General features: G+C 41.2%; 1 protein-coding gene across 5 annotated transcripts; it reads right to left on the bottom strand.

Annotated features, from left to right (window-relative positions):
• Positions 1–656: 656 nt before the first annotated feature.
• LOC146755046 (pre-mRNA cleavage complex 2 protein Pcf11-like) lies at positions 657–17,851 on the bottom strand. Of its 5 annotated transcripts, none has more exons than XM_085526426.1 (16): positions 17,600–17,851; positions 14,283–14,408; positions 12,004–12,192; positions 11,402–11,587; positions 9,395–10,503; positions 8,934–9,123; positions 8,203–8,842; positions 6,334–7,709; positions 5,304–5,391; positions 4,506–4,628; positions 3,874–3,976; positions 3,398–3,581; positions 2,877–2,999; positions 2,286–2,378; positions 1,578–1,613; positions 657–963 (listed from the first exon to the last, which is right to left on the bottom strand). In XM_085526426.1, the coding sequence occupies exons 1-16, from the start codon at positions 17,786–17,788 to the stop codon at positions 754–756; spliced, it is 4,965 nt and encodes a 1,654-aa protein (XP_085382552.1). In that variant the 5' UTR covers positions 17,789–17,851; the 3' UTR covers positions 657–753. The 5 variants fall into 5 exon arrangements, 3 of the variants coding, with proteins under 3 accessions (XP_085382552.1, XP_085382553.1, XP_085382551.1); XM_085526427.1 differs by having other exon boundaries at positions 657–879; positions 3,874–3,979; XM_085526425.1 differs by having other exon boundaries at positions 3,874–3,979.
• Positions 17,852–19,062: the final 1,211 nt, after the last annotated feature.

Here is a 19,062-nt window from a genome sequence, read left to right on the forward strand (position 1 = left end):
TACCTCCCCTGTAAAGAAAAGTTTGTCCAGCTGTATTAAACTCTTATGTGTGACTAATGGGAAAATATATCATTGAAGATGTCTCAGCTACCAGGCATCCTGGTTTGTTAATGGTCTGTTGGCACTTGTGTTCACAACTGAGCAACTCTGGTTGCTTTGTTAAATTCTGGCATTTCTACCCAAAACAGTCTTATGGTTACTTGTTTTAACATCTGGATATGTAAAAGATTGTTCAAGTTAAGGTTAAGAAGAAATCTAGGATTTTATCTTGAGAAGTCCCAGCATTGCTTCCCTTGATCACCCGCTTATGAAATAACTGAAGGAAGTTGCTTGCTTTCACTTTTCTGAATCTGATTCAGCAACAGGTTTAAAACTGAGGTCTTTTTATTTCCATTTAAACTGAAAAAAGTACAGAAACGCTGTCTTTGTCTGATGGTGTGCATAAACATTACACTCCCCGTATATAGCAAAAATAGGTTTTATTTATAATTTACATTTCCACAAGTAAAAATTGTACATTTTTTACATATACAATTTCATTCCATTAAATTTTCACGCATCTACAGAATTTTCACACAATGACACCTGAAACAGTGCAGGCAATAAGAAATTTAAATACAAAAATGTATTTATTAACCAAACAGTCGCTGAGGTCCTGCCTCAATTTGAGTGCTTTTATTTCCTATAAAAAGTATCTGCTTTCCAGAATTAACACAGGAGCTCTTCTGTAAAAAAAAAAAATCAAACCTCATTCTAAACAGACTCATCTGGTTCTGTTTTAACATCTATAGAGGCAGGTGTGCTCTCTTCTGCACAGGCAGCAGGGGTGTCATCAGGTTCTTCTTTCACTTGAAGTGAGTCACAGGACTCATCCGTTTCCTGTTTAACAATGTTCAACATAATATGTAGGGGATTTTCTACAGGGGTCTTGCTGGGAGAGGGTGTGCAATCAGATGATGATGTCTATAAAATAAACATTCACACAGCATTAACACATTGTTCAAACAACCATTTTTTTTTACCTTCTTTTCCTTTCTGTCTCTTTCAAAGCGCAAACATGTGGGCAAGCAGAGCACTCAAAATCCAAACTTCCACTTATTACTTTCTACTTTATCTAATAATACAAAGTTACTATATCATAGCATTACTTTTCCATAATTACTATCAAATGGTATTATCCTCACAGCGATGAAATGCTTAATATGTTACTGTAAAATATTCCCAACTATTCCCCCCACTTTTAGCTCCCAAGTCATAACAAATTTAACATATACTAACACTCATTTTCTCCGTTTCTTAAAATTCTTAAGATTACACATGTTAACAATAAAATCATAATGGCTTCACTTTAGTCTCACCTATATAACACGAAAGCTGTCATGGATACATCATAGCTAACTCTAACTATACATTACAAACTTGCCATTCCCAAGGCATTCCCTCTGATTCTTTGCCTAGGCACATGCAAGAGGAACTGATTCTGCAGACCTGCTCTATATAAAGACAGTGATCAAGCAAACAAACTGAAAGCAAAATAGTTTTAAAAAATATATATATGAAAGTAAAGGTTTTCTTACGTTTTGGTAATCTTCATAGCAGGATGGATGGTAAATCTGGAAAATAATTGTTAACCATTTAAATACATTAGGGATACAGTAAAAGCACCAGTCATAAACAGAACAAATCCAAATCACACTATTCCTCCAGGACAACAATGTGTAGAACAAGTATGGTGTCAAATGTGACTGGGAAGATATCTGGTGTATGCTTAGTTAGGAAAAGCCATCATATAAAAACCTTGTTTAGCACAGGGAAATAACTGGACCAAAACCAACACCCACACTCACAGGACATTCACAGAACAGAATGGGTGGAAGGGACATCTGGAGCCAAGCTGCCCAGCACCACATCCTTTGGCTTTTGAAGGCCTCCAAAGAGAAACTGGCTCCACCACTGGGCTCTTTCCAGCACGGTCTCTCTTGTAATGAGGGGCCCAGAAGTGGACCCAGTAATCCAGGCAGACTCAACAATGCTAAGTAGAGAAGATCACCTTCATTTATCTTTTAGCAACATATTACGAGGGAAGCCTATTGTGCCTGTACTAATGATCCCAGGACTTCAAGCATGTCCAAAGGTTGAGATATTTATACAACTAGAAGCAGGAAAACTAACAGGGGAGTCCTTCAGAAAAGATGGGTCACTGTGGTCTATTTCTGTAATTCTTCTCTTATGCTTTTGTTTTGCTTTTTAATATAAATGAGTGCCACGTAACAAGATTGGATTACCTTCTCATGCATTCTGATAGCATTCTTTAGATGCCACTCTTCCTCTTCCTCATCCCAGTACTGCTCAAACTGCTCCCGGCAGATTTCACACCTCTGAAAGTTATTGAAGTAACATGATAGATACATGGTGTTATTAAAGCCATTACTGAACACCAACATCAAGAACTTGGCTAGTAACAGTCACATATATATATACATTAAGATAACACGAAAACTACATTTTACCTCCACGCTTCCAAAATATCTTTAAGAAAATGTTAATAGAAATTATTTGAGTACAGTTGGTAGAATGAGCAACAACATTTGTCAATTGAAAAAGTTAAGTCTTGTCCCTTTAACAAGGAAGTCTCAGCAAGACACTCTGTAACAATCTAATGCTGTTTTACTGTCAATTAAGACAATCTGGTGCAGGGATTTAGTTTATTTCATGGCATCTTCCAAAACTCAACTCTGAGTTAGAGTGAGAACTGCACAAAGCATTAACACCCTTCACACTTCTCTGCAAAATAAACAGCGACCTCTGAGAACAAGGCACAAGACATGAGTCTACTTACAGACCATATGGGTTACAGCAGGAAAACTGGAACTCACCTCAACTGCTCCAGCTGGTCCAGCAGGCACACTCTGAAACTGCTTTTCTTTTGCAGCTTTTTCAAAGAACTGGCTTTTTGCACGCTCCTCTAGGTCGGCTATTTCTTCAAACTCAATCCAATCCTAAGGACAAGAATTCAATCACAATCACAAACAGCCAGAAATCATTAAAAAATACGTTTGAAAAAAAAAAAAAAGAAAAGAAAAATGGAATCCCTGAAGTAACAGATATAATCAGCCTTAGTTCGTTAAACTGAAACAGTCTGTGAAAGGCCATTATACTTCAACTTCCATTTCATTCTTAGTCCAACCAAAGCAGTACGGATAACTCCAAGCTGCTTATTGTTCACCACATAACAGCCTTTTCTTTTGGCAAGTATGTCTGATATATCAAGTAGTTTTCATACATCACTGATCACCAAACTCCAATGGTAATACAACTTCAATCTCAATCCCACTCCATGTATGTGAAACACCAAACCCAGCCCTAATTAACAAGGCCCAGGTCCTGCATTGCTCACCGTTACGCTGTAGTACCACCTTCTGTGTGTAATTTTTCGGCGAACGTCTTTTTTCAAACGGTTCTGGCGATAGTGCCAATCTAAATGGTCTGCATAAACGTCTCTCTTTGAAGTAGGAAATCTCATTCCACACGAGCAGCACTGAATTCCAGTGTATAGTCGATTTATAACACTATCATAACGCCTAGAAAAACAAAAAGAAGTTAACATTTCTTTGGAAAGAAATTGGAAGTTTCTCAGTAAGTTGTTTCAAGTGACCTCAGGAGTAGAAGCATGATTGTCCTATAAGGTTAAAGCATTTGACAGTCAAAGCATTCATGTAAGTACATTAAAAAGCATTCAAATAAGCATGAACTACTCACAGTGAACACACTAGCATTGTTATATCACACCTACTCAATCGCCTTGGATTAACCGCCTAGATACCACCATGCCATTATTCCTAGTGCAGAGTAAGCTCATGCTGCAATACGCACTGACTGAGTTCTTCAACTTTAAAGTTTGTGAGGTCTGGGACATCGTGATCACCCTGGTCATCATCCTCCTCTTCAGCAGCTGGCTGCGCCGATGTTTCATTTGCTTCTTTAAAAGAAAGAATTTCATAAAAATTTCAGCTCATTTTCAGAACAAAATAAGGTGCACCTGGATATTATTTTTATTCAAATACTAATAAATATAACCTGACTACGTTAACCTGAATGTGCATAAGATCTGAGTCAGTCTCATAGCTTTAAAAAGCGTACAAAAGACAGTATGCAACTCGAAATGGCAATTTAACATGACTCTACTTCATCTAAGCTTCTGGCACTAAAATTCAGTATTTAGAGAGAGACAAATATTTCAGATACTGACAGGAATCTGATTAGAATCACTGACAAGTTATTGAGGTGGGGCACCAAAAAAAAAAAAAAAAAGAAACAGAGGCTCTAAATAGCTTAAAAGATACATTTAGAAAGTTAATAATTCACTTTATCACACGCACCAAATGGTTTCCCACAAAGATCCATTTAAGAAAAAAGAATGCAATAGTTCACATAGTTCTTACATTTCACTTTACACTTCAGCTACGCATAAACTGGAGAGTCAGAATGTAATGAAAGCTACATACGTGCTGAAGTGGAATCCGTTTTTGACAGTTTGAGGATTCCTGTCGACAACAGTTTAGCAAACAATTCGTTGACATCGAGCTGACCAACGTGGTTATCAGGATATGAATGTGGAACTGCTCCTCCTAGGAGAGGGGAAATAAGGTCACAACACTCAAGGAAACCAAAGGTTAGCATAAAAAAAAATAATCACCTCCATCAGCATTTCACAACACTCTTTTCCTTCTACCCCTTTTTACTTCCATTTTTAACTTCAATCTACTCATCCACTTCAGTTTGCCTCATACGCAGCCTTTGCCTCATTTCTGCCCCTACAACTTCCTTCCTAATGTGTTTTGAAATGCCATCTACCTGTTTTCTACTGAAATTCCCATGGAAAACGTAGTATTTTCTTGTTCTGTGCTTAAAGATCTCATGAGAATCCATCTACTTGTATCATTTACAACTTGATACAAGACTTTTATTACTAACAATTAATATAGTGGGAATGTGTATTCAGCCTGACCAATTGAGGTGCCCTTCTGCTATGTGAAAAGCAATCCAAAAATTGGTTTCAGTGGTTCTGTTTTGTTTTAAAGTGTAACTACATACCAAAACCACGCAGTTAAAGCACTCACTGCTTGAGAGAAACCCCTGGAGAGATGACAGTACTCCTGAAACCCCACCTACTGCCATCTCACAGAGAAGGATGCCCTTTAGTGTACAAGGACCCAGGCACCATCACCGTACAGCACTAATTTTTGTGGTCATGAACAGAGAACAGTCCAAAGGACACAGAAGGAAGTTAACTATTACAGTACCTGCAGGGTTCTGAACAAAGCTTCCAGGATTTGGTAGATACTGTTGACCTTGGCCATAAGGTCCTGTCTGAGCAGACATGTGCGAAACCTGTAAAATTAAGCATTTAAGCAATCTTGGCAATGCAATTTGTTTTTAATTATTCCATCATTAACCTCTACACACTTCTCAGTACAAACTTTTCTTCTACTTGCGCATCCTTCAAGCACATTTTCCACTTAAAGTATTTCAAAGCAATCCTTTTCACCAAAAAAAAAGGGCTAATAGCAAAAGAAACTGGTAAACGTTCACCAAGATCACAATGAGGTTTTATCTAATAACTGAGATAGTACCCATGACATGAAATGCATCCTGAAAGATGGATTTTCAGCAAGCCAGCTGCAAGAAACTTCAGAAAGAAAATAAATTTTTACAGCACGCTTGTAGTATGTCCCCTACAACCTCCAATCTACTGGGAGAACAGACATTGTTTTCACTGATTTACAATTACTTTCTCCTTTAGAAGAGAGCGCTTCCAAGAAGCAACAGCAAGGACAACTGACACCATGAAGCCTGCCAGTGCCATGATCATTCTTCAGAAGCCATAGCTTAAAAGCCTGCATCTTTCTCAACTGCTCCCAAGTTATGGTTGTCTCCAAAAAGACTGCAATTATTTTGGTTCATTTTAATTCTAAACCTCTCAGAAAAAGTAATTACGTATATTCGCTTCAATAATCTGTCATGATTTGTAGGTAACATGCTTTGTGTAAGAAAAAACATCGCATTCTTCCTATTACTTAATTCATTTTCAAATAAAAGATACTGATGTCAGTGCAATATCCTCAGCTATAAAATGGTTGCAAAGAACTGGCTTTTAATTTTTAAAAACAAAGACTTAACAAATAGCAATGCCTGCCCCTTTTTCCTTGAATCATCCAGATACTACTTAAGGGTATTTTTAGTCTGCAAAAAAATGCTTTTAGAGGAAAAACTGCTAATTTTCTACACAAGAATACTTCTCTAAGTAAATTATTTACTAGAATCAGTTCTTACCTGATGACCTCCCATTGACATATTATTGAAGTTTCCGTATTGTGAACCTTGAAGTTTGTCGTCAAAGTAATGTCCGGATGCTCTCAATGCAAAATTCTGTGCTCCTGGGCCAGCTGGCCCACTGAAATTTGGTCCTAGTGAACTGTCAAACATTTCAGGCCTTTGGAACTGCATTCCATGAGCTGGTCCGCTGTAGCCCTGTCCGGGATGGTCAACAAACGGACCACTTTGTCCATATGGCGACATCTCTAATCGTGAGGCAGGATGGCTAGCTATATTTTCAAAACGTGAACCATGAAGGCCAAGGGGCAGGTCAAATCTTGAGGCAGGCTGGTGAGGGCCATCAAATCTTTGACGTATGGCTGCATCAAATCGTGGCTGTGCGGGCTGGCCAGGAGCCCTTTCAAATCTTGGGCCGGGCTGTCCATGAATTCCATAAAATCTTTGCAAAAGAGACAGTTGTCCAGGTTCACCATCAAAGCCAGCATGACAGCTATCAAATCTCGGACCGGTCCGTCCCATAGGACCATCAAATCTAAGTCCACAAACGCCCTGGTGCACTGGTCCATCAATCAACCTGGGCCCTACACCTGGCTGCCCATGTGGCCCCTCAAATCTGAGGCCGCTTCCAGGTTGACCATGGGGCCCCAATGGCTGTAAATGTGGACCCTCAAACCTGAGACCACCTTGACCATGAGGCCCCAAGGGCTGACCATGTGGTCCTCCCTCAAACCTGAGACCACCTCCTGGCTGACCTCGAGGCCCCAGAGGTTGACCATGAGGTCCCTCAAACCTGAGACCACCTGAAGGCTGACCACGGGGTCCCTCAAACCTGAGACCAACTCCAGGTCCTTTGAATCTAGGACCACCAACAGGCTGGCCTGCAGGCCCCTCAAACTGCAATGGTCCAAGAGGTCCCTCAAGCCTCAAAGGACCTCCCCCACCAACCTGTCCGTGAGGTCCTTCAAACCTGAGAGCCCCTGCCAGCTGCCCTGGTGGCCCATCAAATCTTAGGGATCCAGCTCCCCCTGCTCCTGCCAGGGGCCCATCAAACTGAGAAGCACCTGCCCCCACCAAAGGGCCCTCAAATCTCAGAGCAGCTTGTCCAGTCGGTCCATCAATTCTAGAACTTGAACCAGCAGTAGGGCTATCGATAAAAGGACTTCCTTGTCCATCTGCCCCAACTCTTGCAGCAGATGGTCTAGATGAGCCATCAAATAAAGGTCTGTCTTCCATTAGTGCACTTATTCTCGGCTTTGCTTCTATGCCTCCAAATCTTGACCCTGGACTGTCAGGAAATGGTTCTTTATCTGGATCTTCGTATCTAGCTCTTTTGAAACGTTCATTGAATGGTGATCTTGGTTCATCTCGAACACCTGAAAGAGGAGAAAATAAAAGATAAGGCACTGTACAGAGAAGGACCTAGGTGTCCTGGTGGACAAAAGGTTGACCATGTATCAACAGTAGGCCCTTGTGGCCAACGAGACCAATGATAAACCTAGAGTGCGTTAAAAAGAGCACGGCCAGCAGGTCAAGGGAATAATAGATGAGGTCAGGCTCTTTTCAGCAGTGCTCAGCGACAAGATAAGGTGCAATGGGAACCAAACTGTAACATAGAAAGTTCCATAAAAACATAAAGAAAAAAGACAAAACACTTTACTCTGAGGGTTAAAGAGCACTGGAACGAACTGCCCAGAAAGGTTTTCCTTCTCCAGAGATAATCATAATCTGCCCAGACACTTTCCTACTCTAAGGTACTTGCTTTAGCACTGGGGCGTTGGACTATGTATCTCCTACAACTCAACAATAACTACTTGCAAAAAGATTGCAAATTATTTGACATCTGTAAAATAAGGCAAAAATACATACCAGATTTCCCAAGCAGCTGTCTTTCTTCACGGTTATCAAACCTACAGACTGCATCACCATCGATCTTCTGGAACTCTGTTGTACCTTTTCCCTGCTGTCTGAGAGCATCTCTGAATTCATCTGATTCTCCCCAGTTGTCGTAAGGGTCGAAGTTTTTTGAACCTCTTCCTCCTTTAGTAGCATTTTGTTCCTCAAGCCTTCGTCGACCCTCCAGAGGTGAAAGGTTATCAGCAAAGGGTCTGCTGGTGCCACTTACAGGAGAGTGCCATCTTGATCTTTCTCCAAAGGGTTCTTTTCTTTCAAACTGCACTCCACACTTTGCTTTTGCTTGCTCACAGTCCACAGAGAGCAATGCATCAGGTACATGATAATCCAAAATATCATCAGGATCCAAGAGATCAAGTCTTGACAATGAATGCTGAACTTGTGTCCTCTTCAGTTTAGTTTTATGCTCATAGTATGTTAACTCCGCATCCGACAGAAGAGGCTTCCTTTTCAAAGAGCCTTTTTCATCTGTAGGGCTATCCCACACATTACATCTGTGCTTTCCTTCCTGGTACTGGAACAGCTGTCGAATCTGATGAGCTACCACAAGGAACTCGTCTTGTGTTATTTCACCAGATGCTAAGCGGTCATTGGCCTGTAACATAAAGTTTGGATTTCTAAGAAGAAAAGCAAAGCACAACTATATCCAAGACACCTCTACAAATCAATCAATCAATCAGTATTACCTTTTTAAGTAATTCTCTCTTGCTTGCAGACGTCAGTTCTTTGGGAATTTGCAAATTGGCATCCACACTTAACCGGTGTTGCTGTTTCGGTACTCGGGGTGACAGAATTCCTTTAGCAGCAGGCCAGTTTTCTCGGTGTTGTTGGTGAGGGGATTTACCAACTGCTTGGTGTTCTTCAGTCTGCTGAGAGCTGTGAATAGGAACACGTTTAAAACACAAGTTAGTTATTTATTCAGGATGTATTACATCTCTATCAGAACCGATCATGGTAAAACATCACTATCGATTTAGAAAGTATGCATAATTGCCATTTTTCACTACAAGCAAATTATGAATCTCAATCAAGAACTTCTGTCAGCATGGGCTGTCTGAATGTTTCCTCCCAAACCTAACTGTACTTCAGCCAAGAGCAGAATTTCCACTTACTTCAGAGAGAATTTGTTCGAAATATGGTAACTTACTTTTTATTTTCCTCCCAACCAGGTTTCCACCTCTTGCCTGCTTTGGATCCCTGCCAATTCTCTGCATTCTCCTTTGGATCAGGAGAACCTTTTGTAGAATGCTGGCTTGCTGTTTCTTGGGGCCTGTCTTCTTGGCTTTTTTTCACCCTCCTTGGATCTCGCACCTCTTGTTTAACATTTCGCTTATTAGAATTTCTTTCATCTCTTGCCCCTTGTGAGGCTTCTTCAGCATGAGACTGTTTAGCGCCAATCTGGCATATCTTTCCAATTTTAGGAGTTGAAGAAGTGGGAGATAAACTCCTGAGTCTTCTTTTGGGTGATCTCCTCTCTCTTTGTTTTGGAGAATGTGTAGATGGTGACCGTGACTTAGGAGAACGGGATCGTGACCGTTTTCTATTACTGGATCTCCCTTGTTTTCCACCCTGTTTTTCTGATTCTTCTGTAGTCACGTCTTGTTTCTGGACAACACCATTAATTGTTTTATTCCTGCTGCCTACTGGTCTATGCTCAGATGTCTTATGCTCATCTTTTTCTTTTTTCTCTGTATTTCTCCTCTTTTCTTTCACCTCATCCCCTTTGCTCTCTGGCTTTTCTTGAAGATGTTTTTTCAGTCTTGGATCCCGTTTACTCATTTCATATACTTTTGTGCTTTCAGATTCTTGGGTTTTAGTATCTTTAGTATTGGGAAGCTTGTTTTTCAAAGGAGATGGAGATTTAGACTTTGTTTCCAACTGATCAGGTTCTTTCTTTTGTGGTTTTTCACCTGCTTTCATTTTCTCTGGCTTTGTTGAGCTTTGTTTTTCAGACTGGGATGTTTTGCTCGCCTTGGTATCAGACTGACCAGATGCGCTTGGTGGAAATTCTTTCCTATGGGACTGATCTTTAGCATGAGAAGAATGTTGTGACATTCTATTAAGTCGAGGATCTCTATTTACTATTTTGACATCGTGAAGTGGAGGACCTGAGGATGGTTTGATCTTCTCAGACTGTAACGAAGCCTGAGTAGGCGTCTTAACGGCCACGTGAGGTGTCTGGGACACATGTGGCTTGGAAGGCGCTGGAACTGAAGGTATAGAAGATGATCCTTGCTGAACACTAAGAGAAACAGCCTGAAATAAGGTGACAAGAAAAAAAAAAACCTAGCATTAATCTGTGTGATACAACACCTGCACAGAGATGATCATGTTCTGTTTTGAAAACAAAGATGAAAATAGAAATGTTTTGAAGTAGTTATCAGACTAATCCATTTAACTGAAAATGACCCATTCATTCCTCATCGCAGCAATTAAAATAACATAGTACCAACACAAAAGGCGAAGATCAAGTACAAAGTCAATACTACAAGGTCAACGCAGCAAAAAAATCAACAAAAGCACACCTCAATACAGCTTTAGTTTTTCTATACATTCCTCATTTCCAAGACAACTAAACGGCCAAGCATGTTTATATATTTTCATTTCTACACTTCTACGATATTTCACTTTAGTATCATCAACTTTCAACACAAGATGACTTTCAATTATGAATGTAAAAACAAAACAGGTTTAACTGCCACCGCCTTCAGATTGTGACAGCCACCACCCTCAATGTCACCCTCAGATTGTGACATCAAACCAACCTGACGTAATGAAGACAGAAACTGCCTTGACATTTCCAACAATCAGGATTCCCCGTTCCTTATGGAAATACTCAATTTTCTAAGCGCAAATGTATTCAAAAAAAGCCTTGTTTATGGTGAGCCACAAAAAGAGGTGGAAGACACATCACAGGCAGACATAATTTTCAAGATGAGAACAAAAGACCACAAACCTTTTTTAACCTGTTCTGAATGTAATCCTTAAGATTTTTATGTAACAATTACTGGTCTAGAGGACCAGATCAACTTGCACTACTCTAGTCCTAAAACAGCTCCTCTTGTCTAAACTTAACCGCAGTTACCAGTATAGACGCTAAGGTACGACCAAAGTGAGACCGAACTATGGACCATTCACCAACTATCCTACTCACCAACTGTGCTTTAGTCTGTTCCAACTCCAGCATTTTTTGCTGAAGTTCTAACAACTGTTTTTGCTTCGCAAGCAATTGCTGCCTTATCAGTTGCTCCTGTGTCAAAATCTTTTGTATTTCTGGAACAGCTGGAGGAGTAGAGGCACCAGAAGTGACAGCAGAGGTAGATGCAGTAGATTCCTCTGGCTAAAAATAGAACATAAGGTTACATTCAACATCTTAATGGATCCAGCTAACTCCATCTCTCTTAACTGCTAGTGTGATACAAAACTGGGACTTAGCTTGCACAAGTTAATGACTGCATTTTTTATGCAAAATACAAACAAAACAATTTCTGCTCCTCTAGGAATTGCCTACTGTCATAGGATTAACTGTGCCACCATGACAGAATATGGCATTTAACATAAATGTTTGGAAATCTAGAATTCAAGTTATAAATACTTACAATAAGCCCCTTAAATACTGAGTCCATAAATTCCTCTTGCCTGTCTCCAGAGATCAGATGCTTTATTCTTATCACACTACGTTTGTCAAAAGCAGCATACAAACAACAAAAACAACACGTACTGCCATCTGTTCATACAGTAGGTATAGAGACTTACCGATTTATTTAAAAACTTAGGATTCACATGGATGCTAGAAGTATTCACATTTGGGGGCAGAGGTTTAATTGGCCAAGCAGGATCTAATGAGTTGACTCTGACGTCAAGTGCATACAGTTTCTTCAAAGGAAAAATATCGTCCCATGTGGAGCGTAATTTAAATAAACTTTTCCTAGTATTTGCATCCACCTAAAACAATAAAACAATTCTATGGCTTGTTAAGTTAATATAAAACAACCTATACTTTTCTGTAGAACTTAAGATCTCATATGCTTTATATTCTTACCAAAGTTATCATTTTAACACAACGAACTGGCTACAAAGAACTTGTAAGTGGTGTAGATTGATACATCTACACCAACAGAATCGGTAACAGAAGTTCAAATGCGGACATGTGAAGGTTTAATTGTGTATTACCGTTCTCTGAGAATTTTCTTTCAGCTTTTCCATTACCAAAATTCTCATTTTACTTGGCCAATTTCTGTCAAAAAAAATACAGCGACAAAAATATCCAAAGAAAATGCCTCTGAAACAATACAGTAACTCAAATGTTCGTGCTGAGCGGCACACAGCAACAACAACCAAATCAGAGAACAACAAACTTTCTGAACAGAGAAAGTGTTTTGTTGAGCTGTTTAATCACTGAAGGTTTTTTTCCCCCTAATAAATCCAACAAAAGGTGTATGAGTCAAAATGAACTCAAGTACATTTCCGTTCAACTGCAAAATCAGACCCATAAATCAAGCACTAATAGTGCTACAACCCATTTTCTCTTTGCAATCAGATGTAGCAATTAAGCTCAAAACTCACATTAAAGAAAAAATTCAATTAATCTCATAACTCAAGTAGTTAATTTAAACAAATGGAAAACATCTGCTGACAAAACACATGCTGCTGCTAGCTCAACCATTACACATTGACCCTTTTTTTTTGGCTTTTCAACCTTTTTCGAGCTACAGTTTTATTTTAGGTGTCACATTAAGACACGTTGTCCAGAAAGTTCAGAAGTTCTTTGAAAAAGAGGGCAGGAACTTCAATAAAAGTAACTCATACTTAGCTAATATGGGTGGGAGGTGCCTCTACACAACTTTCAGTGTGAGGGTATCAAGTTCACTGCTGCCATGACTGAGCCAGTTTCTGACATCGCTAAGTGTTTAAAGATACCTTCAGTGATCATTTACTGATAAAACAGAATCTCTAGCAATGTCAGGGTGAGAATTTCATCTTGCGATATCATGAGTTATCTAAAGCGACTGACACTTTACATATTTAATATCAATTTAATAGTTCTAGTTAGCTTATTGGACAGTTAACTACAAAACTCAGCAAATGAATTACCCAGAGCTTCAGCTGCAAGTTTAAATGCAACTATGTGAAAGAACACAAACCAATATTGGAAAAATAAGTAAATGCCTGCCTATCTACTCTATACAAAGGAGTTCAATATCTCTGAGCTCACTATTACAATCTACCCCTTATTTAGTCACTCATTGTACACCTGAAAAACAGATATAAAACATTCTGGGATCACAGATCCTCACTGCTATGCAATAACAAATACACCAAAGCTCCACTTATCTCATTCAGATGCAGTGCCACTTTGTTATGTTAGGGCATACAGGAAACCACAGAAATTAACCATTAATTCAACTTAAACCCATTCAAGTCCAGTCTTTCAAAAGCCGGACTTGGATTTGCCATTCTCATTGAGGAATAAGCACAATTACTTCACTGGGTTTAAAGACTTAGGAAAAAAAAAAAAAAGTGAATACATTTGGCAGCAATTTTCAACACTGAATGAAATTAAAATGGGTATCTTTAACGTAACAAAGCAATAATATACTCTCACAACCTCCCCCCCTCGCCCATCATGTTTTTTAATCACAGACCACTTGAAGAATATCAGCTGCTAGTGGTATTTGTTGCAATTTAAGCACCCATTTTTCACACCAAAAATTAAGTGAATCAGACAAATCTAACTCAGAGAGCTCAGAAAACCTCTAAGAAACTGATTCTGAATATATTCCAGACACAAAGACTAACTACTTCCTTAAAAAATAAATCAGCAATTCATAATTAACTGTTCTACTAACTTAACTTACAGGCTTGACAACAGCAGGAATGCCCTTCCACATTATAGATACAGTATTTGCCATTCATAAAAAGCAATTAGTTCTTCTGGTTCGGTACCCAAGAAAACCCAAAGCTGAGAGCATGTATTTATTTTACCAGGAACAACTTTGCTTAAATACAGAACTTTTCTGAAAGTGTATATATACCTTTTCAAATACACAAATAAATGTTGCAACTAGGTTTTTAGTAAATGCAGTAAGATACTCTCTTCCAACTTTCTTGACAATGGAATCCATAAGGTACATAACAGGAAGCTTCTCTGACGCAGGAGCCTGGAGTAATAAGAAGAAACTGAGAAGTTTAGTACAACAAAGACATACATTAAACTATATATAAAGGGATTACCAATCCCAGAAATACAGACCTCTCTTTTGGGTTGCCACTATCCACACCAAGGGATTTGCTTGGGATTTTGGTTTTGGTTTATACAAAAACTTAAAAACTTAAATCTGGAAAATCACTACTCAGTTCAAAGTATAATGCGGTGGGTCTACCACAGAGAAAAGGAACAACTTGGGTTAATCCTGTTTGTCTCAAAGCTTTGGGGTGAAAAAAGGGGAAAAAAAAAAAGAAAAAAGAAGCCCACAAGACAGTATTACTGCTAGTGTACTGAGTGCAGCCTTTCAAAACCCACTGGAGAAAGTAACTTGAAATGAGCAGGAAGCCATCGCTAGCACTTCAAGGAACTTCTAAAAAATAGTTTATCACTTGGACCTCCCGAATGCTGCTTTTCTCCATCTCACGGAACACAAATCAGACTTCCTGCGAACAGCCCGAGTTAGAGAACTTCGGTAGTAGCAGATTATACATTGAACATCACAGTCCTTTCACAAGCCACACGCAGAAAAGGTCACAACTATATCACTGTAATCCAAGGGAACGGAGCAAGCAGTCCCAGTCTCTGTTGGCACTTCATGTGTTTGGGAGTAGTTAGAAGTAATCACACAGAAATTAAGGAAGCCTACTTCAAAATGTGACAGCATTAGTTTAGCAGTGCCCTCCTTCCAACATCAGCTACTCAGGTGGCACAGTCTAAGAACCGTGACTTCAAAAGAGTTGGGTTATTTAAGTCTTCATTTTTTGGTAATGTTTATTATGTTCTCTAGCCCACGTTCCAATAACCACACAAATGGAATCCCAGATTTGAACCTCTCGTTTTCAGGTGATCTAGACAGTACCCCCTAAGCAAAGAAAGAGACCCACACAGAGCTAAACCAACAGCAGGGAGGCTCCGCATACCACCAGAACACACAGAATGCTAACACTGAGCTCATCACAACAGAATTCCCACTCTTCTTTCAAATAACGTATGAAAGCTATTGTTGGAAATGTGCGGCTTTGGTTTTTTTTTTATTAGTTTCCTAAAAAAAACTTAAAAAAAAAAAAACAACTGAAAATCAAACCATAATCAAACCCCGAGTCACAAACTTGCAAAGAAAAAAAAGACTTTAAAAACCAACTTTGTACACAAAATGGGTCTCAGAAACAAACTCTGCACTATACAACGGTAAATAAAAAGACAAATACATATTTCACACTTTTTATTTACATATTTTTTTATCATAGCAGTCACGCATCTCAGAGCCATTAATTCAGTCGTAAAGCAGAGCACTCCAGTTTTACACTAAACAAAACTGCCTCCAGGCAACACTTTTTAAAAGTGGCTTAAGCAAAGGAGAGCACTTTCCCCCAAAAAAAACAAGTAAGAAAACTTGCCTTGAATAAACCACAGTCACAAATAGTAACTAAGGCAAAACTAACCATTGATACAAGATTAAAGACAGCTTTCAAAAGAAGGAGGAACAAAAAAATTAAAAACACACTTCAGGGCAGGCTCTAAAACACCCAGAAATGAAGAAATTTGACAGCATTGATATTTATCACATGTTATATACATCCACCACTGCCCTTTAGGAGATATAATGGTGAGATCTATTCGATTATGACGTCACCTCCCCAAGGAATGGCAAAGCTTGGCCACTGGTAGCATTTAAAACTAGACTGGAAGAGGTCTGTGGAACGCTAAAGAGCCATCCTGCATTGGTAGAAAGACAGATTAAATAATGTAAGAGATCTTTCCCTCCCCAGCATTAAGACAATACAATTCTCACCATTATAAACAGCGATTTAAAGCCAAAGGGGGGAAAAAAAGGCCTATATTAGAGGGAGCCTGGTATTAGAGGGAGCAAGGGAGACAATGGGGAAGGGGTGACTGGCAAGAACACACGGTGGATTGAAGAAATAACCCTTTTCTTACAGAAAGCTGCAATAGAAAGGTACAGTAACCCCCCACCCCGCCCCCATCCGTGTTCTGAGGCTGACTGATGTCAGCAACTGCCTGGGTTGGGCTCAGAGGGAGCCTCCTCTTTCCCTTCCTTTTCTATCACGTGCCTTTCAGACGCCATGTTAGGATCCTACAGGCTTTTCTACACAGTCGGGGAGAATTTCTTCTTCCCATCCTCAACCAAATCAACCTCGCTAACCAAGACACGTGAAGATAACACAGCACTCGCTTTACTTAGGGCAAACAGCCACCTGCAAGCCAAATGGGTTACCCCAAGCCCACATCGCTTTCTCTAAGCAGAAAACACAAGAATCACCCGACCAGCAACACACACACTTCCCTACTAAGAGCAGATGATCGCCTTTCACCTCAAAACTTCCCTGCAAGATCAGTCCCCCACCCTTACTCCTCCAGTTAATATCTCACTGGGAAAATAACCTTATCTTTCAAACTACAAACAATACTTTAAAATAAATCATTATAATTAGCCTTTCTAAAGCAGACGATTTCTGTGCTATAAACTCAACCTTATTTATATTCCTTCACGCTACCTGGATATAAATTGGGGGGGGGGAAACAACAAACCTGCACAAGGTCAGGCTCTCGCTAACGAGACTTATAAAATCGTTATCTACGTTAGAAATTGCTAAATTCAACGGTTTTGACACCAGTTTAAAGGGGAAAACTCAGTTCCAAGGGCGAGGCTCTGCCCAGTCACGGCCGGGCCGCCATGTTGCATCTGTTACCGAACCCAAGGGACCCCAACCCGTCCGGGTGCCCTCGGGTCCCCTGTTCCCTACGGGGTGTGGGAATAAGGGGCAGCCCTCAGCCTGGCCAGGAAGGGAGGGGTAAAAGGCCGCTTAGGGGAGGGCCATGCTCCCTGCCGAGCCACGCTGTCCTCCGCTTGCTCCCAACGACGACCCTTGGGCCTGCTGCCCCCATCCCCCCTCCCTCAGCTCTCCCTGCTCCCCCCATTGCCATCTCTGACCCTGGGAGCACCTCACTCGAGGCCCCGAGCCCTGCTCCCCTTCCCTCCCCCTCCCAGCCTCGGCCCCGCTGCCTCCCTCTCTCGGGCCCTCCTTCTCTCCCTGCCTCCTCTGTCCCTCAGCCCTTTCTCCTGACACCGGCCAGTCCCCCCAGCAGTATAGGTAGGAGTAGTAGGCGGTTGAATATAAAAACCTTGGCGATTTGCGCCTCGATCAGGGAGACGATGTCCTTGGCGAAGGACACGTTCTCCTTGGCCAGGATGGTCAGCATGTTGATGTGAGGTTTGCTGTTGAACGTCAGGTCCTCCAACAATGACTGGTAATCGCGGCACGTGTCCTCCCGGGCCTCGCTGCTACCAGCGCTGCTCTCCGGGGCCGACATGTTCCTCCGACCGGGGCCCGCACCAGGACCCGACCCACCGACCGACGGCCCCCTCTCCGCGACTCCCCTGCCGCCTCCGCCGCCGAGCGACGCTTCCCCCCCTCCGCTGCCGCTGGGCTCCTCTACCGCATCCTCCGAGCTGCGGCTCCGCTGCTTAATGACGCTGCTAATGCCGTCCGGATCGCCGATGCGCTTCTGACCACCGCCAGCTCAAGTCTCAACGCTCACAAAATGGCAGCGGCGGCTACGGCTCGCGAACCGCTTCCTCCAACCGTTGCGTCATGTGAAATTGGGCTGAGGGAAAAAAGGGGCCGGCAGCTTGGAATGCCCCTTTTGTTCGCTCAGCGCGTCCCCATTGGGTGACGCTCAACTGCTCCGCATGCGATTGGCTCGACCTGAAGAACGTGAATGTGATTCGCTGGACCATCTCAATCTACAGATGATTGGTTGCTATGGCCAAAAACCCGCCCTCACCTCTGCGTTCAGACTTACGATTGGTTGTTTTTCCCCACTCCCCTCCTCTAACTCCCCGGGCCAATCCCTCCCGCCTTCCCCTTCAGCCCTCAGTTCTGATTGGTGCTCCGCTGCGATCCTGCCTTTCCTCCTCACCCTCCACAGAGTCACACAGAATCAGTCACAGAATGACCCGGGTTGGAAGGGACCTCAAGGATCATGTAGTTCCAACCCCCTGCCTAGCAGGGCCACCAAACATAAACCTTTACTAGATCAAACATACACATTTACTAGATCAAACATAGATCTTTACTAGAACAGGTTCGCTATTGGCCAGCCGTTGTTGTGGTAACGCGGCTTTCCGTAGTCGTAGTAACAAAGCCTGCTCATGATATTCTCCCAAAGATAATAATAAAGCTTGTGGAAATAAACTCAGTGGCGAAGTGTTTTCTCCACAGCCCTTCCAAAATGCTGCTCCTTTATGAGGAAACAAAACTGAACTTGATGCCTCTATGAGACAGGCAGGGCAGCCAGGCCTGATAGGTAGATAGAAATACTATCATAGAATCACCAAGGTTGGAAAAGACCTAAAGCATCATCCAGTCCATCCACCTACCACCAGTATTTGCCCACTAAACCGTGGTAAGAAGCCATTCAAGAATTAAGTACTTTCCCAAACATCTAAGGTTGCAGATACTACCAGAGTAAAACACCGTAGGTTTTCAAACATCAGTTTAATTACATGTAGATTACCTCACTGTACTGTAGGTTTTCGAACATCAGTTTAATTACATGTAGATCACCTCACTGTACATGAGCTC

Source organism: Coturnix japonica, chromosome 36 (assembly GCF_054131305.1).
Source record: "Coturnix japonica strain WE chromosome 36, WE-NBRP24, whole genome shotgun sequence".
Taxonomy (NCBI): Eukaryota; Metazoa; Chordata; class Aves; order Galliformes; family Phasianidae; genus Coturnix; species Coturnix japonica.